Here is a 25,520-nt window from a genome sequence, read left to right as displayed (position 1 = left end):
CAAAGGGAACAGGCCAGACTGTGGTATCGAATGTGCCCTAAATAGCAGGCTCATCTTGGAATTACAGCTGGTCGGCTTGTTGATGCTACAGTCCATTGGCAGAGGAGCTGACTGTGGCAGCTGAGTCCCAGCTGTCGTTATCCAGTTCTTTCCTTTTTTCATCATCTCATCTGCCACCCTGACCAAGTATGAGAGAGGAGAAGGCAAACGATAAAAGGAACATTAAATTTATGAGCCAATAAGATGAGTTAACGCCCCTATCACAGGATAAACCCCCGACTTGCTTCACCAATATACAGTTGAATATTGCAGCTCATTTGATTTATGTTAATATTAAACAATTCAGGTGTTTAATGCACCATGTAATGTGTCCTTTCTTTAGCAATAAGGTGGTGAATGGTGTGTAACATGTCTGACTTACGTTTGCTTCTTTTGGTTTATAAAAAGCCACAAATGTCACCTAATCTTTACCAACCAGTTGTGATGTGGATATATTATAGAAATTTTATAGATGTTGTTACTGTTGACACTGTCATTGAATGTAATCCTGTGTTTTGCAGACTGCATTTATATACACTGCTCAAAAAAATTAAGGGAACTCCTACATTAAACATCAATCTTGATGAACGAATTATTCAAGTTAAAAATCAGTCTGTGGCGGTACTTGGCGGCGTCGGATGCACCAATACATAATGGGCCAGTCAATGGCATCAATGCCTTCGTCATCCAGGAACTGCCTACACTCTCTGGCCACATGAGGCCGGGCGTTGTCCTGCACCAGGATGAACCCTGGGCCCACTGCACCAACGTCAGGTCTGACAATCGCTCTGAGATTTCATCCCGGTGCCTGCCATTTGTGAATCAGATTATTTAAAAGGAGTACAGGAGCATGAGAATGATGAGGCTAGTTCAGACAAAATGTGCTAGGAATAGCACAATGGTCAAAATGCATCCCAGTAGCAGTCCCGAGAGAAGTCAGGACTGATGAGGTAATCTGATATACATTTTCCAGGCCAGATTTCCACTTCCAAAAGCTTGGTATTCAGCTCTTGTGGCTGGGGCTGAAGAAAAGGAAAGAGGTGCCATGATTTATAGAAGCTGATGGATGCTCTGAAAGTTTTTGGTAACTGCTTTACGCTGAGATGTCACATCTTCCCATCCATGTTAGACCACAAAACAGAGCAGTGGTGTGAACAGTGTGTACATCCATGTTGCAATAACCTTGATCAAATGACTGTGATTAGTGATTACTGTGCCAGCTGATTTGGGTTTGGCAGGTGCCAGTCTATAAGAAGTTACAGCAGATCAAACAGTACAAACAAATTTCAAATAAACACTGTAAATTACATTAGACATTCTGAAGTAAATAAATTATGATAATTTAATAAAATAGAATTTTGTGTGTTTACCTCAGTGGATAACCCAGTTGAGCACACACCATTATGCCTCAGTCCTTACTGCACCAGCCCAGGTTTGAGTCTGGCCTGGTGCCTTTGCCCTCTCCACTCTCCTCTCAACTTTCTTGTCTCTCTCTCACTACACAGATGGACGGACGGACAGACAGACACTTTATTTATCCCCTAGGGGAAATTCATGTGTCCATTAGCTCATAGTTGTTAAAACTAACAGTTAATAACAAATGAACTATAATAATTAGATTAGTCCACTTCCTCTGGCTGAGGTGTTGTGTAGCCTGATGGCAGTGGGAACAAAGGATCTCCTGAACCTCTCTGTTCTGCAGCGCAGTGAGATGAGACGTTTGCTGCAGCTGTAGCTGCTTCTCTGTCCTGCCAAGCACAGACCCAGCCTTTTTGACCACCTTGTCCAGTCTCTTTGTGTTCATGTTGGACATGCTGCTGCCCCAGCAGACTGCAGCATTAAAAAGTTCACTGGCCACCACTGACTGTAACATGTGACACTACTTGATAACACTAAAACATGTGCAGCATTTCACTGCAGACGTCAAAGGACCTGAGCTTCCTGAGGAAAAAGAGCCGGCTCTGCCCCTTCAGGTAGATGGCATCAGTGTTCAGGGACCAGTCCAGTTTACTGTCCAGGTGCACACCTTGGTATTTATAAGTGTGCACCACCTCAATGTCCTTCCCTCTAATGTTGACTGGCTGAAGGGTGGGCCTAGACCTCCAAAAGGCCATGACCATCTCCTTGGTCATATCATATATAACTATATCACATTAAAGGCAAAAATACTCCAAAAAAGGACCTGTCAGCTGGTGACAATTCAAGAGTTTACACCTTAGCACAAATAGACTCAATTGGCTTCTCTCAGTGTGTAAATAAACCTTTCACTGTCGACCACACCCTCAACCTTGTTCTGACTTATGGTACAGAATCTGAACATTTATCAGTCTTTTCACATAATCCTCTTTTATCAGTCTGCTATGTACAGTTATTACTTTTGAATTACTGGATTACACACTATTAGATGAAAATGTCTTCACTCTGATAGTGCTGTAGCTAAATTTAAGGAAATGGTTCCATCAGCATTTAAGTCAATGCCATATCTCAATACAACAGAGGACTCCTATGTTAACTCTAGTCTCACCCCAAATTGATCATCTTGCTGCCAGGCTTGATGTGAATGACACTCGACTCCTCCATCTTGCTTAGTCGGGCAGGAAAGTGTTAAAACGTATGGGAAGGCCCAACTCCTCAACATTTATAGAGGAAAAACAAAAACAACCCCAGATTTCTTTTCATCGTCCTGAAGAAAAACAGCACAGGGGAAATGACAACTGAACCTTAAACACTTCACATTTGTTTCAGTCTCCATGTAATGTTCCTCCACAAAATGAAACCTAGTCACCATAGCATTGACATGTAGTTTTAATTTTGAGCTGGTGCTTCAAGGTTAGCTTTCGCATAGCCTACGATGTAGCTGTACCGGCTCAGTGTTTACCCCCAATTCCCGCCACACACAGATGAGTTATCATGTTAGATCATGAAAGTCTTGTTTCTCCCAAGGCCACAGGAACGTAGTCTGTCATCTAAACCAGGTTCTCAATCACAGGGCTGTGACCTGGTATCAATCTGACGGCCTACCGCCACCTGCTTGTGATTTACTGCTGTTTTATAAATAATTAATCACGTGTCACGCTGCCTGAGTCACAGTGATCTGTTTTTTTTCTGTATATGTAAACTTAAAGACCCCTCTGATGAAAATCCAGTGTTTAATCTTTTTTAATATCATGTGGTGTTTTTTATAAAATACAAGACATGATGAGTGAAATAATCATCAACTCCATGACTGAGTGTTTCCACCTTGAACTGCAGTGAACCAATGACAGTCTCATAAACACAGATTCAGACAGCCAGGGTTTCCCACATCACAAACCTAATGAACCAATCCTGTCAATTTGTGGGGATGGGGGGCTGGGCTAAATAAACCTGGACCCTTGTCAATACAGAGAGGTAGAGTTAGCATTAGCACAGCCTCTACCCCTGTGTCAGCCACTGCCAGTTACAAGCTAACAAACAACATAAACAAATAAAAGATGCTAACTACGCTAACTGTTCTGATCCGTCTGCTAGTCTCTGGTTCTGGTCTCAACAGACTCCTCCTCTGAGTCTGGGTCTGACTGAGGCTCAAACATGTGGCTGAGTCTCTCTGATGTTTCCTCCTCTAACCATCTTGATGCTCTCTGCTCTTTCACCTGTCCACCTGGACACAGCAGGTGGTGGGCGGGGCTCAAGGCCTGATCCAGATTTTTCAATAAGGAAGTAAGAGTAGATGAACTTCAGACAAGTTTTTGATTTTTCTTCACTTTTTATGTGTGAAAGCCATGTTAAACAAAATATTAAATATTGCTGGAGAGGAACTTTAATCATCAGTTTTCTTGAATGGAAAGTGGAAAGTGTTTACTTCGATGTATTCAGTATAAACACAATAAATGACAGGTAAATGCTCTGATGATGATGTCTTTATGAGGAACACTTAAAACATATTTCTGTGTCTTTCACGCTGGTAGTACAGTGTGCAGTAAATTATATGGGCATTCATTTTTCCATTTAAGAGATGCACCACAAAAAGGACATATAGATAATATAGATATCCATACAGATAATCTAAAAACGGATGCTGACACCTGACATTAAAAACGTTGTACTCAACTCTCTTGGTTTCGTCCTCCATCCTGCATATCACAGTCTCTGGTCTCGGCTGAATTCTGACGGCTTTTTAAAATTAATTTCATTGTCGTGCTTTTTGGTTGCCAGTTCAGACTGGAGAGGTTGCTCTCCTCTGCTAAAATTCTTTAATATCACACGCAGTGCCAGAGAAGTGCAGGTAATGATTATTTTCCATGGGGAGGGTCTAATTAAAAATAATGAGCTGTGTTGATTGTTCCTCTACCAGCGATATCATCTACTGTTATCACAAACCTCATCGCAGCTTAACTCAACTTTATCTGCAAAGATTTTTACCACAGAGATCCATCAGCCTACACACATATTTATATCTACCTCCAGCTGCTGATAAAAATTTAAGGACAAACATCAGCTGAGAATAAGTAAACATGTCCACTACTTAATGAATATCTCATTTCATTAAGTTTGAGTAAAAATATCAAGCCTTAATGTGAAATTTGTTTAAAAATTCTGAATTAAATCTAGTAGGACAATAGATAGCCACACAGAGGATGGGGTTTGTAAATTTAATTTGAAATGCAAACACCTCAAAACTGCCTGTCACTGTCCAGGGGCAGAATTTAGAAAAGACGACTACTCCCCGCCACCCCCCTCTAGAGCTAATTTCCTCCTTCATGACAACTGTTTATATAACTCAACTGTTTACATTTTATTAACACGTAAAGTTATGTATAATTGAGGGCGTGGCCTCTTTGAATGATAGGTGTATGAGTGTATGCTTGCCATGAACTGGTATGCACCGAAGTCTCAGCTCCATACACGCCGCTAATCTTTGACCATTTTTGGAGTTAGGGGAAGAGTCAGGCACTGCCAAAATGGCAACGGCTGAGCAGCTTGCTCTGAGCTTCACAATCGCTTTTAAAAAACCTGTGGGTGACACAGAGACTACATCCATCTTTATATACAGTCAGTGCCAAGTGAGTAAAAAATATTAGAGGATAAGACATGTGCTCCAAGGTCACTGGGATGGAAGCCATCTTTACCATAAAATGATGGGCGTCGCCGCAACAAATCAGAACTGTCAATGAAAATAGTGTCATGTGTTGTAGACTGCAGCCACATGTGGACACCACTCAGTTCCAAAATGTCATGTTGGGTTTCTGCATATTCTGTCAGATTCTTTATGATGGCGCATAATCTTTCTTTATAGGTACCTTTGGCACCACTCTCCAGTATTCTCATATTAACATGCATGTGTGTCACTGATTTCAGTGCAAACTAGAGGCAGGGAACAATCTGAAAGTAGAGACTCACAAAAGGTGTTTGGTTCGAACTGAGGATGAGAAAGCCGAAGTGCTCTTAGTAGATCGGTTTGAAATGCAAGCTTGTTTGTACGAGCTTGTTTTTATCCTACCACTGCTCACCGTTAAAGAAGCAGGAACAGTACACAGCAACACAGTACATGGATAACACTATACATAAGTGCAGTAGGGGGCCTTCTTAAAATGCAAACCCAAACCAACCATTGAACTGATCCTGCCAACAAGCCTTGTGTGCATCCAGTGGCTGATGTATCTTATTACTCTGTTGCTGCATGTTGTCCAGAAACTATGACAACATCATTAATACACATTTATTACAATATTCAATACAGACTTATCAATGATGAAGTGAATGTGAACCTTTATCAGGACAACTAGGATGAAGGAGCCTGACATTATATGAATGAGGAGGCTTGAAAACAAGTGTAACTTTGAAAGAGTAGGTATATTCAGGGGTTAAATTGGGCCAGAGCCCAGCATATATTCACATATCACACTTAATTTTTTTAAATCTCCCAGTAAATGTAATAGCTTATGGGTCTTGAGTAATTCTCGAGACTACAAAGAGAGAGACTTGAGGTGATTTCTACACCCAGATCAAACGTCATCAGGTGCGTTCAGTTTCTAACAGAGTAGAACCATGTGACATTCAATCAAATCATTGTGCTCTGTGATAATTCATTTCTTAGTTAGCTAACATTTTATGTGTATTCACTAAGATGCAGTGCCTTTTGTAGTGTATTGATCTACCTGTAGAGTTCATACAAATGCACATATTAGTAATAGATTGTGTACTCTCATTACAGAGCCTGTCTTCTCACTGCTCTGTCAGTACTGTCTACCCCTTCCTTGTGACATCCTGCTATAGAGATGCAAATATACAGTTACTAAATTCATCCACAGCACTGAGCACCCTATCCCTACCTAGCTACCTAGGTGCCACATAGCACCTTGCACCATAGCCATAGATGCTGCACAGAGGTGCTGGGTGAAGATCAACTATTGTTTGTCAAGAAATAGTTCCAACATGCACTCACTGGCCACTTCATTAGTTACACCTTGCAAGTACTGGGTTGGACCCCCTTTTGCCTTCAGAACTGCCTTAATTCTTTGTGGCATAGATTTAACAAGGAGCTGGAAACATTCCTCAGAGGTTCTGGTCCATATTGACATGATAGCATCACGCTGATTTGTCGGCTGCACATTCACGATGCAAATCTCCCGTTCCACCACATCCCGAAAGTGCTTTATTGGATTGAGATCTGGTGACTGTTTGAGGTCATTTGAGTTCAGTGAACTCATTGTCATGTTCAAGAAACCAGTTGGAAGATTTGAGCTTTGTGACATGGCGCGGTTGAACAGGTGTACCTAATAAAGTGGCCGGTGAGTGTATAATTCCCTCTAAAACCACACATAGATTTTTCATCTACTGGTTAAACAACCAAGATTGAAATCAATCTAAACATGTGAATCACTGAAAGAGACCGAACAACATCCAAATTCCAACATACTGAGTTATCCATTTCAAATAAGTAACACAAGTCTTTTCAAAGCTATTTATTTCCATCTTACTGAAGCTATATCTACATCATAAACTGTAGTTTCCAATTAAAATTTCCAATTTTGGAACCAAACAGCAGCAGTCTTGCTACAGAAAGGAACTATAAAGAAACTAAATGGGATTTTTCCACTTCTCAGCTTTGAACAGAGCAGTCACACTTTCCTGAACTGTACTTGGATGGAGGATGTTTTTGCCTCTGGTTGTTACTTGATGACAGATTATAAATGCAACAGAGGCCTGAACCGACAGTTCTCAAGCACCCAGAGGCGACCTGTCCACTTGGCAATTTCTAGTCTCTCTAATTTGACAGGATTAATTCCTTTTCTCGTTGAATGGCTGTGAATTCACCTATTTGCTGTAGGAGATGCAACAGTAGCCACATGACAGTAACAGAGCTCCTTTTACATCTCAGCTCAGATTTAACTCTGGAGTCTGCTGGTATCCTTCAACACAGCTGCTGTTATTTGACAATGGAAGTGCTTTTTAATCCCATAGGGCTCCAGTTGATATGGAAATACATGGAAACAGAAGATATTGTAATGACTGCAGCTCACCTGAAAATAAAAAAGAACCAACTAATGATTACTGTCATTACTTATTAATCTGTTGATCAATTTTTGGATTAATCATTAAACTGTCAATCACAGGCCTCGGTGTCTTGTTGTCTGACCAACAGTTCAAAACCAGTTTACAATGATAGAAAAGAGACTGGACACAGGATGATTGACATTTAATGACAAAAATGATTAATCCATTATCAAAATTGTCAATTACTTTCTGCCCTCTTAACAGACCAAGGGGAAAGAAACACTGTGACCTTTCAGTGATAATTAAAGCACAAAAATGATCTCAGTGACTGAGAATTCCAACTAAATAACAACAACATTTACTATCGAGTCTGGATACTGCAAAATAATAATAATTATATTTACTGCACTACGATATAAATTTCAAACAGTCAGAACAGTCAGAGATTTTGTTGAACCAATGTGCAGGACTATTAAATGATGTTTTTACATCACTTTTGCATCATCCATTTTCCAGCTATCTAGTTTGGTAGATTCATCAAAAATAGAAACTCCTTCCAGCCTCTCAGCTGATTTGACACAAATTTTGCATCACAACATATATACAATTATATATACAGCATATGGTTGTGCGATCTTAACTGTCGTCCTATCATCACCATGCGAAGTTGCTGATAGCCAACGTTGCGTTACCCTACGAGCGAGAGAGAAACGAGTGATCAAAAAAGGGAGTGTGTCCCGTTTTGCTTGCCTCTCTCATTCTCTCTTTCATGGGTAACCTGAGTGATGACAGAAAGATGACAAATACATTTTATGGCCATGTTGAAACAAAATTGTCATCACAAATAATGAGTCTCTCTAACTGTCCAAAAGTTCTATTTACACCTATAAAAAGCAGCAGCTAAGAAACTGAACTAAATGTTCCGTCTGTCTGTTGATCTCCTACACACAACAAGCAGCTTCATTACAATCAGCTGATCGGAGTGTGTGTGTGTGTGTGTGTGTGTGTGTGTGTGTGTGTGTGTGTGTGTGTGTGTGTGCGCGCCTGTGTTGCAAGCATGGTTGTATGCGGTTATATACATTAAAGTGTGGGGGTGCAAATAAAGGTCAGAAGTGTTTTTGCAGAACATTATGATGTCACATTGAAGTTGACCTTTGACCTTTTGGATATAAAATGTCATCACTTCATTTTATCCTTGTAGACATTTGAGTTTAATTGTTAAACTGAGTGTTCCTGATATATCGCGTTCACAAGAATGTGAGATCACTGTGACCTTGAACTTTGGCCACCAAAATCTAATCACTTCATCTTTGAGTCCAATTTGAAGTTCTCTCAAGGCGTTACTGAGATATCACGTTCATGAAAATTGTACCAACAGACATACACACAGATGGATGGACAAACACCCCGGGAACATCATGCCTCACGCCCTGGCTGTCGCTGGCACGGAACCATAAAACTATGTAGTTAGAGTTAATGCTGTACTAGTATTTTTTATATTGACAATGGAGTAAATGGCTGTGTGTGGTGTTAAAGTTGACACATGAAATAAAGAACTTGCAGAGATTTATCATCAACTCTGCAGTTCCCATCAGCATCACAGAGCGTTTGAGCACCTTTCAGCTCGTTGTTTTGGTTTTACTCATCAGCCTGGTTTCCAACAGCAACGCACAGACAGAGATGGTGAGTAAAGATTTTTTTCCTAGGAGCTGGAGCTAAAATTAGAGTGAATGGAAAAAAATATAATAAATTCCATGTACTTTCTCTTTCACTCCTTTATTGAAAAATACGGAAAAAAAAATGTAGCCTTCATGAATTTAAAATAAACAATACTGTACTAAAATATAAACAATCGGCTTTTTATTGCACAGCTTTTCAGCTATAGTGCCCTGAGACAAAGAAATGTGGAAATAATAGATTTAATGAAATGAAACAACTATTGACATGAAAAAAGAACAGTGGCATGTTGCCTTCAGGTATTTAAAGTAAACAATACTCTGCTAAAATATACAGTCAGTCAAGTTTTTATTGCACAGCTTTCGAGCTATAGTGCCCTGAGACAAAGAAATGTGGAAATAATAGATTTAATGAAATGAAACAACTATTGACATGAAAAAAGAACAGTGGCATGTTGCCTTCAGGTATTTAAAGTAAACAATACTCTGCTAAAATATACAGTCAGTCAAGTTTTTATTGCACAGCTTTCGAGCTATAGTGCCCTGAGACAAAGAAATGTGGAAATAATAGATTTAATGAAATGAAACAACTATTGACATGAAAAAAGAACAGTGGCATGTTGCCTTCAGGTATTTAAAGTAAACAATACTCTGCTAAAATATACAGTCAGTCAAGTTTTTATTGCACAGCTTTCGAGCTATAGTGCCCTGAGACAAAGAAATGTGGAAATAATAGATTTAATGAAATGAAACAACTATTGACATGAAAAAAGAACAGTGGCATGTTGCCTTCAAGTATTTAAAGTAAACAATACTCTGCTAAAATATACAGTCAGTCAACTTTTTATTGCACAGCATTTCAACTGTGGTTTGGAAAGTGCGAAGGCACGGTTTACAAACAGGCTTTTGCAGGTCTATTATCAACCCCTCATCATCCACCTCAGAAGCTAAATATTTCCATACGCGACTCTTCTGGCTTTTTCTTTCGACAAGCCGAGGTGCTGCAGCTGGACCAAGTTGTGTGCCTGAACTTATCACCATCTTCCAGTTGTTATTGCGGCTAGACTGCAGCCTAGTAGTGGACGTTCCTCATCCTCGCTTTGGCAGAGGCAGAGCATGTGCCGGAGAAACTGTTCTTAAATGTGTTCTGAGTCACTCAAATGTTGCCAGTGATGCAGTAATTAGTGTTAATGTTCTTTTACGCGTGTTTTTGGTAGATTACTGTCACTTTTGAGGTAAGAAACTTTTGCACTATGAGATAAGTTGCTCATAAAGTTTATGACATCCTGCTTGTGCGCAAAGAGAGCTGATGCGTGAGCGGGCGTGACGAGCTCTCATTCAACTGCCTCCCTGTCAATCTTATGTTGCTTCCTAAGAGGGTGACTATCAATCTCGTCACGTGTCGGTAATTTCGGTGCCTTCGATACCTCAAAAAAAAAGGGTACCGTCCAGTTTTTTGCCACGTGGCATCAACTTGGTACCGAAGTATCGGTTCTGGTGACAATACTAACCTTGACATTAAAAAATAAGCACCGACATACAATCTGAGATAATGTGAAATCCAAAGGATCTAAGTATGTTTCTCTGCATTTAATTTTTGTTATTAATAATAATAATAATAATAACTTTAGATTTTTATAGCGCCTTTCAAGGTACCCAAGGCTGCTTTACAGGAAGAAACACAAAATAAAAAAAATAAAAAAACAAATAAATGAAAAACATTTTGATGTTGTAGGAATCCTGCAAGCTCTTTTATTTATCTAGGTCGATAAGGAAATTCCTTTGACTGCACAAAAATAGTGTTATAATAACACGATCAACAATCAACATCACTTTCTGAAGGGGCACAAGGGTCGGCTTTACCAGCTGATTTGAATAACTTCATTGAAAATCTGGGGTTATGCTGATGGGCCTAGATAAGTTCAGAGATGTATTCTGCTCTTGCATTATTTACCATATTATTGTGGTGAAGTAATAAATTCTTCATAGCCTGATACTGTACTTGGAGACCTGATTTCCTCCATCTCCGCTCTGCTTTCATACACTCCAACTTACAACCACCATTGATTACAAATATGATTTATTCAAGGCTGCTTTCTTGGTGGAGGCTTAGACCTGACTTTGAGAGGAGCAGAGTTAAAGCAGTCGGTCAGTTCATTGGTATGAGAGTGTTCAGACGGGGGTGGGCTATGATAATTAAAAAGTGTACAGAATATGGAGACATTGTATTAAAAATGCAAGAGCCTGAAGAAGAAGACAAGTGGGGCTGGACAGTGTTAATGTTATCTGTTTCACAGGTAAACACTATGGGCCTAGGGATAGGTATTTGAAGAAATTTACTTTCAAAAAATTAACGATCAATTATCGATTAATTGTTAATTGTTTTATATCAAAAATGCCTATGGCGGAAAATACTAAAGAAAGCGTCTTTTTCCTCAATTAAATCTTTACTCCAAGAACAAACTATAGTAAGTAAGTTTAATTATTTAAACAGAAAAAAAAGATATGCGGCGCTCATAGTCATAGTCATGTAAATATTATGGAAATCATGTCAACCAAATAGTTTAGTGTACCTTCATTCGGTTGCTGAGGGAGGACCGCACTTTCTCCTTGAATTCAATGACTCTGGGCTCATCTCCGTCTCCTTCTCTGCGCATTAGACGGGAGTTGATGAGGGCGAAGGTGACGGGATAAGTGTTGGATGTGGAGACGTCCTTCTCTGCAGACATGACGGTGGTGGCCCACTTCAGTCCCGCCAACACAGGCTGTGTGTCCTCCATCAGCTGCCAGTGCTCCTCCTTCAGGTCTAGGACCCTGGCATCTTGAAGCTTGGTTACAGTTTGATCCGACAGGACAGCAACGAGTTAATTTGCCAGTCATCGCCAATGTATTGGCAGGTGATGGTGAGGTAGCTCTCTGCTGTTAAGGCAGTCCAGCAGTCTGTGGTTAGAGGCAACACCGGTAGCTGTGGCTAGCTTTTTTAACAGCTGCGATTGCGCTGGTGTGTCATGACAGAATGCAATATGCTGGTTCAATTAAATTTATCAGATCTCGAAAACCTTTGCCTTTAACAATACTTATGGTCAGCATATCCGTCTCAATCAATTTGCAGATCCCCTGGGTCATTTTTTTTGTGTCCGTTGTGCATCGCAGCTCCTCCGTGCTGACACTGAGGTGATGGTAGGTTGAGAGGAGGAGGATGATTCCTGAACCACGGTCAGGTGTACTTTGTTTAAGTGGTACATCATTGGGGTTGGTGTTGTGTTGTAGTTGTAGATGGCATTGCAATGTTTACAAATGAGCTAAGGTATTTTTCAGCTCAAAATGGTCCCACACCAAACTTCGCCTTGCTCTCTTCATGTTTACCTGCTTATTGCAGACCGCGTATCGGCAGCTGAGTATTCAGTTTTCTTTGTTGAAAATTTTAATTGCGCCCCGGCTGGTTGCTGCCACATAGTGAAATGAATTGCATTGCTTCAAGACACACTACACAACACAACCTCGTTAATGCACGCATGTTAGATCGATCAGATTCCACGTGATCGAAAAAAATCCTTTACGATCAATTATCGATCATCGATTAATCATGCCCACTCCTACTATGGGCTCTATTTTATTGATCCAAACCTCATGGCCGCAAGTGCTAGGGCATGTCCGTGTCACTTTTGCTATTTTAATGGTGGAAAAAACAGTCTCTGCACCAGGCGCTTGGTTTAATGGGATTGTACTTAATCTTGTAATTATTCATGGGAGTGTTTTGGGTGTAACATCCAGTAATCTAATCACAGTGCCAACTCCCTTTCCCTTTAAAAGCCAGGTTCACTTGCACCTTTGTGTATTGCTATTACAACGACACAGTGTTTCACACAGAGTTAGATTGTATATTGTGACTGACCAGTGAGCGCGCTGCTGGTACACACACATGCAGCAGCTCTGTGCGCACTGCGGGGCAAAGAAGGGCTGAGCCAATCAAAGTGCTGCTCACAGCGCTACAGTCAAGTAACGGCACAAATCACAATGTTAGAAATATTTGATTTCGATATGATGAGAAGTGTGAATAAATCTTAAGTCATTATGAAACTGTGGACAAATTTAGGTGATGAATGTGGAACACTGTGGAGCATTTACCAGGTAGTAAGTACATTTCTCTGCAGAGTCTCATGCAAGAGACATCAATGACACATGACAACGTTATATACACAACATATTACTCTTGTGACAGTGTGCCCTTAAAACAACAGTGAAATACTGCACCACTGACTTCAGACCAGGTTTTTGCTGCTCAACAATGCAATCATCTACTGTCTCAAGATAGCAATGCACCAACACTGGGCCTGGAAACACCTAATTTTAAGACCAAGACGCCCATGGGCGCACAGATAGGCGCAAGTGTATTTGCTATTTAAACAATGTGGGCTGTGGACCGGAAAATGACAATTGCGTCGGTCTGAAACTAACAAAGACACTTGCGTTATGCTTTGTGCCAGGTGTAAGATAGGGCCCCATGTATCTACGGTCAGATACACTAATGTTCATTGTGGGGACTTTTATACCCAGGGTAAAAAAACAAGGTATAAGGTATGGCCATGGTTATGCGTTTTCCACAAAAAAAAGTTTAAAAAGTCAGCAGCGTGAACGTTTGAGGAGCCATCGGCATGGATATTAAAATCACCACGAAGAACAATTCTGTCATACTAAAAGACAAGTGCGGATAACAAGTTGCTGATTGGTTTTGGAGGGCGATAAATGAAAGCGATATGATCGGGTGGATACTATCTACTTTAAAGAGGAGAAAATTCATTACATGGTAACTGATGGCATTTGAAACGATTCTCCACTGTTCCTGGGTTTGCTAAAATAATCATAGGAGGACACAGTTCAACAAGCTTGCATTGATCCTGAGTTTGTAACCAAGAAAAAATAGAAAATTCTAATTCAAATCGATTTGAATGATCCAATATAGATTCATAAAATCCCAAGATAGATCTTCTAATATACAGTATTTACAGTATATACAGTAGCTGTAACCCTGTTACTCTCACGTGACCAGTCTTCTCATGCAACAAGATCTGGTCACATGAGAGACAAAAAGACACTGAAGGCACCCGTCTGAAGGCAGATGTGGTTGCATTTTGGATTTAAAAACTATGAAGACAGAGAAGAGCTGGACAAAAGCAAAGCCATGAGCAAGATGTGCAGGAAAAGGCCGATAGAAGAAGAAGTCGTCTGTAACTTCGTCTGCACATTACTTCTCTTCTCTTTCTTTTGAGATGTGCATCTAAGCTGTTGGTCATGTTAAAAAAAAACTGCACAAATATAACTGCTTTGGGTCCATTCTTAATGTAAACATTAATATCTTTAATAATGTACCAGATAAAAGGAACAATTCATAGCATTGATTCTCAGAGAATGTCCTTATATCGAAGCAAACAAGTGTGTCTGAATAAAAAAAAAACCCAATGAAAAGCTTGGAGGTGATGATCACTGACGGATAAGATGAGAAGTTGCTACCTACATGTCTTGTATGAGGAAGACAAAGTTAGAGTTGGAGCATAACAAACCCATGTATTTTGCCAACCTAGATGTTACACACACACACAAAAGAGTTTTCACTGTAGGGCTGAACTGTAGTAGAGGAGAGCAGCGCTACAACACCAGTACGCTGAGATGGACAAAACACAGTAAAAACTGATGCATTTAAATGGCTGGACCAGCTCCAGGGAGCAGGACATCTCCAACTGAAACCTTAAAGCCTGTCATCTCTCTAACAACAAAGTCACCTGACAGGGATGTATTAAATCCCTGCAAACGTAATGCCTAAATTCTTTACAAGGTAGGAAGACCAGGTGACGAGCATTTTTATCCCTTGTCCAACGTCCCACATATTGAGATGTCCCGCATTTTCATTGGCTCCAGTTTTCTAAAGTCAACACTGCAGACAAACGCTTTGCTACAATGTGGTGCTTTCCTAAAATGGCTGTGAAGAAAGCAGGGAAGGCTGTCACTGTGGGGCTGTGTTTGATGTAAAACTACTCACATGGGTTAAGTGCAGGTTAACCTGTCACCGTCTTTGCTGCTTACCCTTCGCCCAACAGGGAAAACTGTGAGTCAACGCAAAGTCACAAGCTATGGAGGTTTCAGCAGAATGTGATGGAGACTACCACAGAGAAAAAGAAATGCAGCTACAACAAAGATATATGTGGGCGAAACCGGTGGAAGGTGATTCTGAGAGCAACACAGTACATGTGAGTTTCACAAGAAACAAGTGGCTCAAAAAGAGATGTGCTGATGTATGGATGCACTCCTAATGTAACCCAAAGATTTCCACACAGAAAGGCTAACAGCAGGTGAAATAACTAGCATTTAGCACACTGTACAGCTCAGCAGTCGTAACATGTGCCACATTGTCCCACACAAACTTACTCTTTGCCCCACATTTGCTTTGTTGGGATCTGGTCACTCTATTACAGGATTTCAATGATCAGAAATGGGTCATTTGTTGTAATATACAGGTCCATATAGTCTAAAGGTAGATGTCCATGTGTTATGATAAAGCAGGTCTAGGTTCTATATTAATACAGTGAAAGTATCAAAGCCTCAGTCCACAGAGAAATGCTCACAGCCTGTATTCAGAAACTGAGCCTTAAAACCAGCCATCAGGACTTCTGTAACTTTGTGATGTCACAACAAAGCAGTCGCCACCCCCCAAGCCCCGCCCACCTGGACCCACCATCCGACCTTGCAGGATTTGGTTTCTCTAAGTGTTTACCTGAAATGTGCTATATTTTTATTGGATCACTCAGAAAACAGTCAGCCAATCAGAGGAGAGGCTCACCAACCTGTTTTCTTTCTTAAAACCACAAATATATCTCTTATGGATCAACACTTCAAATAAAACACAGGAGAAGTGTAAAATATGGGACCTTTTTAAAAAGGTCCAACCCCAAAATATGAGAGTTAAATATGATTTCTCAACCATGTCACTGACCTCAGTTCAGTTTAATCCATGTTCCCTATCAATAAAGACATTATTCATCTTCTCTGAATGCAAGAGCAGAGAGAAATGTGTAGGTAAAGTTAAGAAGATCAATATTGCCAGGTCAACCAAGTGTCCCAGAAAAACTTAATTGGTCTTACATGTAACACCAAGACATACACACTCTGTGTGAAGGATTTATTTTGTGATTTTCCTGTAATATTATTAGATTTCATCTACAACCTTATATGCAGCACAAAGTGCAGGAGCATCCTGATTTCCTTCCCTCATCTATTCAACACTTTCACTTTGATTCTTTGTGTGTTTCCTTCCAGGACAAACATGTATCTATATTTGATGCCTCTGTTATTTCATGTACTGCATCTGCTCTGTTTGATTATTCCACTTACTGAACCCGTGCTTCATGTTTTATTTATGTCAAAGACTGTGTTTTATGTCTCATTTAAAAGTGAATTTAAAAACAGTGTCTGTACCTCTTTGGCCTTCCGGTGCCTGTCCTTGCTGTCCCTGTCCTTGTCCTTGCCCTCGTCTCCAGGGTGGCAGGAGTAGGACACCGTCCTCCAGTCCCGGGGGGAGTTGGTGATGCTGGCGACCTTTGACTCAGTGGCGCTGGTCTCCTCATTGAGTGAGCGGGATGACCTCCTGGTGAGCATGCTCTGCTTCAGAGCTTTCACCCTGAGGCTGTCGCCGTTACTGCCGTCAGAGCAGCACCACTCCCCCTTGGGGCCATTGTCCACTTTGACATTGTGGCCAGTGGTGTGGCACTGGAAAACGCGAGGTGAGAGGGAGGCGTCGAGAAGTGGTTGTGTGTGGGGATGTGACTTGTCAGGCGTGGTGTTGCACCCGGGCGCAGTCTCCCTGTGTCGTCCGTTGGCCTCGGGCTCCTGGATCTTCTCGTCCAGCTTGTTGAGCTTGGAGAGCACCTGGGAGATCTCGCTGCGAACCCCCGACAGAGACTCCAGCTTCTTCTCGATCTCACCGATCCTCATCACCAGCTTGCACACGCTCGATTTGAGCTCATCGTCTGTGTTTTCCAGTGAATGGAAGAGGCGGTCCAGTTTGGACTTGGCTAGTTTGACCGTGTTGCGTTCAGGGGAGCTGTCGCCTTCAGACTTCAGCGTTACCTGAGAGAGAGACCCGGTGCTGTTGTAGCATGACGACTGGACGACACCCAGAGAGTCACTAACACTCATGTCGTCCAGGAAACGAAAAATGTCACTAATGTCGTCACTAACGATCTCAGAGTCCTCGTCAGAGTGCTTGAAGGCGTGTCTTTCTCTGTCACTGAACTTAGCTGGGTATTCCTTCATCTTCTTCTCAGCCTGCTCTGTTTGAGTCCCGACGCTGGAGGAGCTGTCCCCTCCTTGAAAGGATGGACTGTTCATATTTTTGTCCCTAAACCTTTTGGCCACCTCCCTTTTGTCCAAACCCACAGGCCCACTCGATATCAGTGCTGCTTCCTTGGTTTTTATTCCATTAGTTTTCTTTGCAAATCCGGAGGGAGACGCGACAACCTTTTCCTTTGGGCTCTGAAAGTGCTGCTCGTTGTCAGCGCTGATGATGCTGACTGTCCGGTGGTGGTTTTCTTTGAGTGGTTTGCTGTTCAGAAATGACCTCTCAAAGTCCACAGGGCCCTCTTCTGTGTTGAGACTGAGGCTCTTCACGGGCCACGCCGGCTGCTTCCCCGCTCTGTTAGTGTGCTTCCTGCTGCTGACGCACTCGGACACCGTGGTCGGACCAAAGTATGTCGACGCCTGTAAGTCGTCCAGGCTCTCGTGCTTCACCTTCCGTCTGTCCTGAAGAGGGGAGTTGAGTGTGGGCTCAAAGTAGGGGTTACTGTAAGGCAGTTCAAAGCTGTGGTTGAAGAAGGTGGCGGGCTTGTGCAGCTCCCTCCTGTGGTAGCCTTCTGCAGCCTTAATGCCCTGTTTGCTCTCAGTGGTGATGACCTACAACAGTAACCCAGACAGGGAGTGAACCCGCTTTAATACACAGACACAGATTCAGCAGAAACAGTGTTCTGACGAATCAGACAAATGTAGAATTATAAAACATTGCTCAACAGTGGAGCCCTGCAGGGGTTATATATTAGAAACAAAATGCAAATGGATTAGTAAACTGAGCAGAGAAAGAAGGAACTGATACAGTGGAAAAAGTATTTAAGTAAGCAAAGTGAAGTCATGTTCATGGGAACAATGAGACTCCAATAAAAGGTCTGACCTTCAGGAATAGAGAGGTGGGGGGTTAGTGTTAAGATAATGCAAGCTGATTTTTATATTCAAAGCCGTAATGAATAACTTGTGTCAGATTATTAGACATGTCCTATCCTGTAGGAGACAAACCATCAGCCAATAAGAGCTGTGTATGAACACTATCACTGTGTAGACACTGTGAGAATCCTACTACGACAGTTAATGTATAATTCATATGTGCGGATAAAATACAGGTTAGGAGATGTGTTTTGAGATGTAACTTATCTTTCAACAATCACGGAGGAATTGTACAATGATCCACAGTCTGTCACTTCCTGGTTTTCTGTGTATTTAGTGCAGCATTTAGAATATAAAATATTTCAGCGTTTTCCCCGTTTCTCTGCAGCGGTGGAAAGTAATCAAGTACATTTATTCAGGAACTGTACTGTAGCGTTAGACTTTAACATGAGTGCATTTCATGGGAAATCTTGTACGTTTTACTGCACTCTACTTATCTTCATTTTTTATTTATTTTATTAATGGCTTTAGACGCTAATTAACTTGAAAATCAGGTTTTTACTTACAAAACATACGATAAACTTATTAACATGTGATGCATTGTTAGATGAACCTAATAGACACATAGATACACACATACATATAAAGTAGTGAACACTGATCAGCTAAAACACTGAAATGCTGCTTACATGTTATATGACATATGATAGCATAATAAGAACTTTAACATTTGATACTTTAAGTACAGTTTCTTGATAACTCGTCTTTTTGAATACAAGACTCTTACATTTAATGGTGAATTTCTACACTGTGAAAATACTAGATTACTATTCCCTGCTTTTATTTACCTGGTGTGTGAGTTAAATGCTCCATTACATCATAAAATAATTTTTTACAGAATGATGAGTAAGAGCTTTTATTCTGAATGTCAGGTGTACTTCAAACTGTGCTCTCAGCTTCCTGAACTGAATGTTCTGTACCATACATCCCCCGACAGTCTCCATACCAGACACTGATCACAGCTGTGCCCAGTTTGCTCCGCCTAAATTACACATCAACATATAAATCAGTTAACAATTTCATTTAAAAAGTATTTATCACCTGTGATTTTTTTTTGCATTTAAGTTTATGTAGGTATTTTCAGTAACAGCAGCCATATTTCTATGACTGTAATTCTTGATAAACTGGTGAAACAGACAGTGGTTAAAGTCAGCTGTCGGTTAAAACTAATCAATGACTAAACAACTACGTGTTAAATCATATACCAAGCAGAAATATTTGTTGGTTACAGTTTTGTAAACATGCTTTACAAAGGACTTTCAGTTTTTTGCTTTTGTAAATTGAATGTTTCTGGAGGGTTTGGGGAATTTTTATACATTAAAGTGACTGAATATAGGGGAGTCGAGTGGCGCAGTGGGTTGAGCAGGCGCCCCATATGTAGAGGCTACAGTCCTCGCTGCAGTCAGCCCCGGTTTGAATCCCGCATCACTTTAAAAAATAAATAAATAAATAAATGACTGAATATAAGAAAAAATAACTTGTGCACTTTTGATATAACACACTTAATTTATTCTCTGTAGACTCAATTTTTGTTTCTTTTCAACATCTGCTAATGAAAATCCTTTTTTCCCCTCATCTATTTATGTCTCCTGAACCATGGCAGCAGCAGAGTTACATTAACACTGAATCAAACTAGCCCTCTCTCTCTCTCTCTTACATCTTTCAACAGCATCATATAAAACCAAACCTGTGGTGAGAAGGCCACAAAGTTGTGAAAGTCCTCCTTGAAGATGTTCCTCTTCTGGATGCAGGAGTGAACAGAGAAGGGCTCTGGATGGCCGAGGTGCTGCAGGGACTCCTGGTCGGTGGTGGACTCGCTGTCGATGTCCATGGGAAAGTAGGTGCTCTGCATTTCACAGGGTGGAGAGGGCGGACTGCTGCTGGAGTACTGGGGCAGATGGTGCAGTTTGTCCAGAGAAGCTGCTCTACATTTCAGGTCTTTGCCGACTCCCAGAAGGAAGTTGGGGTCTGAGGTGGGAATAAACTGCTCGCAGTTTTTGCACTCAGACAGTTTAGGACAGGGAGGGGTATTCTGAGCTACAGGGTGCTGCTGGGGGCGGTGGTGATGATGGTGGTGGTGGTGGTGGTGGTGGTGCCCATCCCTGGGGTGATCCCTGCGCTCGTAACCGACCCCTCTGTCACAGTCCTGATACTTATAGGCGTCGCTGTCAGACCTGCACTGGTCCACAGACCTGTTCTTGTGGATCTTGGCTCTGTGCACCACGGGGAGCTTGTCTTTGGCCGTGCCCCCATTCATCTGGATCAAGTTGAACATGGTGACGATGTCCGCCGCCACCATCAGCTTCTTGGATTCCGGGTCCTCCATGGAGCTGCGCATCTTGTCCTTGAAGAGCGTGGCCGGGAACGCGGGGTCCAGGCAGGCCGTGTAGAAGAGCAGGCTGCGCAGCTTGGCCAGGTGCACCAGGTCAAAGCGAGCACACAGGGACTTACACAGGTCCTGGTAGGACATGGTGTTGTGCTTGGTGTCCAGCTCCTCCAGGATCCGGACCAGGAACTGAGAGTACTCTGGGAGGGGGTCCATGGCTGCTGGGTGGCTGGAACAGGCCTACAGAGAAGGTCCTAAAGCAGGAGAAGCTTGGCACCTGGAAACAACACAGTTAAAAGATTCATGCATAGTTAATCTGTTGTTGTTTTTTTTCTTATCCCTGACAGGACGCAAAGAAAACATCACAACATCAGAGATTCTCACTAATAAACACCAGGAGGAATCTGTCCTCAGTACAGACACAGTCACAATGTCATGTACTGTGCTGGTTTCATTACACACAGTCACCAGGTCTGTGATCCACATAAAAAAACCCTTCTAGCGGAAATTTTCTCCTGCTCCTCACAAGCAGATTATCTGACACCGACTCCACCTGCATTCCAACAGTAGCGGCAGCCGCACAGCCTCCAACAGAGCGGGGTGCGTACATTGGGACAATATCAGTCTCATTTCAGTTGTGTCTGCATACCGACACTCACCCTGAGTTGTTGGGAACAGAGTGGAGAATCATCTGATCAGCCCGGTGCAGAACGGCAGAGATCCAGCAGAGTGATCCAACATCATCTGGCACTGAATCCGCAGCGCGCAGCCTTCACGCGGCTGCATCCGCGAGGGTTTCACTGAGATCAACTTTAACCCATCAGTCAGTCGAAATCAGAAAAAAAAAAAAAAAAAAAAAAAAAAAAAAAAAGCGGCGAGCAAACCAGAACGCACAGTGCATCCTCACGTGCACGCGCACAGGTGAATAACTGATGAGATGTGTCCGGTTGGCTCTGATGTTAAACGCGGACCCACGCTCCGTCTCCACTGCCCGCCGTGCCCCCCTCTCTCCCTCCTGCACACCTGCCTCTGCCGTGCTGTTGTGCTGCTGTGCTGAAGGAGCTGTCCGGGAATTGAAACTGCATTCTGTGCTGAAAAGTGTTATCTCAAAAAAGATTAGACACTCACACTACCGGTTTACGCTTTCAAAATAAGAGCTCTGGAGAGGCGTTCCTGAGAAAAGTAAAGATTTTTTTTTTCATATTTTGTAAGAAAATATAATAATGCCGCAGTGAACACATGTTCAGTGACAAATAAAATACTGCTTTCAAACTGTGACTTGAGTAAAAGTACAAATGTCAGTAAAATGCTACTCATTTTACTACAGAAGGGCTTTTGTCAGAATTCATTATTATAAACAGTCCGATGGAATTGAATTTTTGTCTCTGGTTCAGTATCAAGTAAACAACATTTCAGTGTTGTGTTTGGTTGACATTGAGCTCATTTGTACTATTTCATATATTATTTGGTAGTGTCGTCTAACAATGCATCAAGTATACTGTGTGAGATTAATCTGTAGCTGAGTAACTGTAGTACAATTATAACATAGATATGCTAGTAGTAACTTTCACTATTTATTGAGTAAGACATCCAATATTTACCTCATACTTTAAGTGTGGTAGAAGTATAAAACAGAAGCACCTTAATTGGAAAATGTTAATTTTATTCTAAGAATTAGTTTGTATTTTTGTTTTATGTGTATATCACACTGTATTTATTCCAGGTACTAGAAGTAGGCTGTCATTACAGTTAGGCCTTCTATATTGTATCATACTAGTGAGACTACTATAACCCAGTCTAAACACAAGGCTTTAGTAGAAATGAGTAAAGAAATGTGGGTTTTTTTGCAGTAAACCTGACTTTCCTGGCCAATAAAAAACAGCCATGTAACACAACAGTTAATAGCATCTCAAAACACTGAGCAAATGCCTGGACAGCTGTCAAATACATTAAACATTCATCTACATTTCTATAAATCTACATTTCTAAATTCATTATAATATTACCAGTGAGCTGGTGCAGTTTAATGAAAAAAAGAAAAGATGGATGAAATACATAAATGTGTCCAGTATGAGATTACCAAGAAATTCTAAAGTCATAGTACATACAGTGTTTATAGGCATGGATGCAGGACACACAAGAGAGAATTTAGGAATAGGCAAAAATAAATTACATGTCTCTCTCATTGTCTCGTCACAGCAGTGAGCACTGTAATGATTGCACGGGTTATAGCCTACAGGTAGCCGACATATTTGTTAGATTGTATATTCCAATGCCCATTCACCGTTTATGCATTTGAGGCTTGTGCTTTTATTGTGAAGGCAACGCGTCTTACTTCCAGTCACAGCCTAGTTGATTCTTTGTAATCGATGCAGTTCTTTGTTTCTACTTAGAATGACGTAACTACACCTAAAGCTCGACATTAGAAACATAAATTTACACTGTGATATTTAACATGATGATATGATTCTGCCGCATGTTTCGGTTCATGCATGAGGTGACACTGTGACAATCTATGGACATTCACCTTCTAGTTGTGAACTGTTGAAGTCTTAGAAACTAAAGAGTGATTTAATATTCCTGATGTTTTGTCTCCAAGGAGAAAATTGTCCCAGAACTTCCGTTCAAATACTAAATATATAAACAAGTAAGCTACCCATGGCCACCCCAATCAAATCCAGTCACTGATGCTGCCTTCAGAGTGACTTCTAGGTCTGCACTATCTACTTGAACTCAATTATACAGACTTATGCTCAGGCTTATACTCCTCGTCTGTCATCACCATCCCTGCCAGTCTCAGTTCAGACTGTTCTGGTCTGTGGTTCTCTGATGGTGGAACAAGCTACCAGATGCTATCAGAGCAGGAGCGTCCCTCTCTATCTTCATGAAGATCTTTGAAGACTCATCTCCTAACACCTCTAACACCCTGACATGCCTGACCAGCACTTATTAAACAGAAGAAGTATTTAGTACTTACGCCAAGGTCTGCTACTGCTCTGAAGCTTTAGTGATGTCCCTCACTTGTAAGTCGCTTCGGATAAAAGCATCTGCCAAATGAGTAAATATACACTGAAAAAAAATATAAATTCAATGATTGTGTTTTTGCTCCCATTTTTCATGAGTAGAAATAAAATTTCTAAAACTTTTTCTAAGAACACGAAATGCGTCTTTCTCTCAAATGTTGTTCAAAAATGTGTTTAAATCTGTTAGTGATCACTTCTCCTTTGCCATGATCATCCATCCACATGACAGGTGTGACATATCAAGATGCTGATTACACAGCATGACTTCTGCACAGGTGTGGTTCAGGCTGGTCACAATAAAAGACAGTGAGGTGAGGGAGGGAGGAGAGTGGAGATATGGATGCATGGACGTGGCACGCTGCAATTGAGTAACACAAAACAACTTTTGCTGTGACTGCAACAGGTAGTGAATGACCTTCATCCCTGAAGCATTTTGGTTTAGTTTCTGTCTGCATCTGCTTGTTGATCTAAATACGCTGTAACTCACCTCAGCTCAGTGCACAGTTTTTAAAATGAGAAACAGGTTTTGTAACCAAATAATGATTCAATGGCTCCCCACGGATTAAAATTGAAATACTTAGGTGACAACCACACAATGCAAATGCATCTTTATCAAAAATGTGTTGTGCAACAGACTTTCTTTCTACCATTCATTGAATGCTCCTACTGAAGAAACAAAATTAATATCAGTGAGTTGTATTCAATCTGCCCTGGAGTTGTTCATTTCCCGGCTGACTAAGCAGCCTTTAATTGGACTGAAGTGAGGAGTCAGGGGCCTGCCTGTCCAGAGGAGGTGACGGTCTAAATCGACTGAGAGGAGCCCAAGTCTCACAGGGTTTAGAACTGAAGACTGTCCGAACACACACACACACACACACACACACACACGTTTTCTGTAATTGGAACAATCCACTAAAATAATTTTTTTTTTTTTTTTTAAATCAACGAAGACTGGAGAAAGAATGTGGCGTCTTAAAGTACCCCTGGAAATAATGTATTTCTGTGAAAATATTAGCCTAAGGAAGCGAAATTAACCCAGAGACATCCACATACAGACAGGTAGCTCACTGATTGGACTGTTTTAGCAACTGTCATCCTGCATCATCAGGACCTGTGTGCAGAATCGAACCGTCAGTGACTGACAGCAGGTCATGCCATCTGTAAATGAATAAATCATGAGGATGACAGGAAACAATAGTAACCACCCCTCTCATTGATCTATCCATTCATCTACTATGGTACTACAGAAATGATTATGGGTGTCCTTTTTGGACTACAGCCTATGACAGATAGCATACCTGCTAATAATATACTAGCAGTGTGTGACAATGTCCTCGCAGAGCTCAGGTACATGGTGAACTGTTCATGGCTGTACTGAGTGGTGTTCCAGTTCACACTTTAAAAGAACTAGTTCAAAGTTCAGTTCATACAGATGAAAATGAACTAGTTCACGTTCATTTGTTCCATTTTTTTGTTTTTTAAATAAATAAAGGCCAATATTCTTTCTCAACCTCCTTCTACCATCCATCACCAGCCCCAAATCATTGCCACTCTAAAACTAAATGAATTATTGTATAGCACTGAAGAATCACAGACATGAGTCACATTGAAAATCTGTATATAAATATAATCTGTCTGAGTCTTCACTTGTTTGTTCATAAAACTGCTTCAAGTGCTCAAACAAACTGGCTTCAGCAGTAGTAGATGTGTTTGTAC

The 25,520-nt window shown here is 41.2% G+C and overlaps 1 protein-coding gene across 1 annotated transcript in view; it reads right to left on the bottom strand.

Moving 5' to 3' along the window:
- The window catches only part of kiaa1024 (KIAA1024 ortholog), a 47,929-nt gene extending 26,932 nt beyond the window's left edge, over positions 1 to 20,997 (bottom strand). The window contains exons 1-2 of the mRNA XM_022744056.1: positions 20,143 to 20,997; positions 16,662 to 18,134 (exon numbers count right to left, since the gene is read on the bottom strand). Coding sequence (XP_022599777.1) covers positions 16,662 to 18,134; positions 20,143 to 20,997 — 2,328 coding nt within the window. The remainder of the gene's footprint in view (positions 1 to 16,661; positions 18,135 to 20,142) is intronic.
- Between the last annotated feature and the right edge of the window lie 4,523 nt (positions 20,998 to 25,520).

Source organism: Seriola dumerili, unplaced genomic scaffold (assembly GCF_002260705.1).
Source record: "Seriola dumerili isolate Sdu_G_001 unplaced genomic scaffold, Sdu_1.0 BDQW01000003.1, whole genome shotgun sequence".
NCBI lineage: Eukaryota > Metazoa > Chordata > Actinopteri > Carangiformes > Carangidae > Seriola > Seriola dumerili.
Note: the sequence above shows the minus strand (reverse complement) of the source record. Positions and strands in the feature narration are given on the sequence as shown.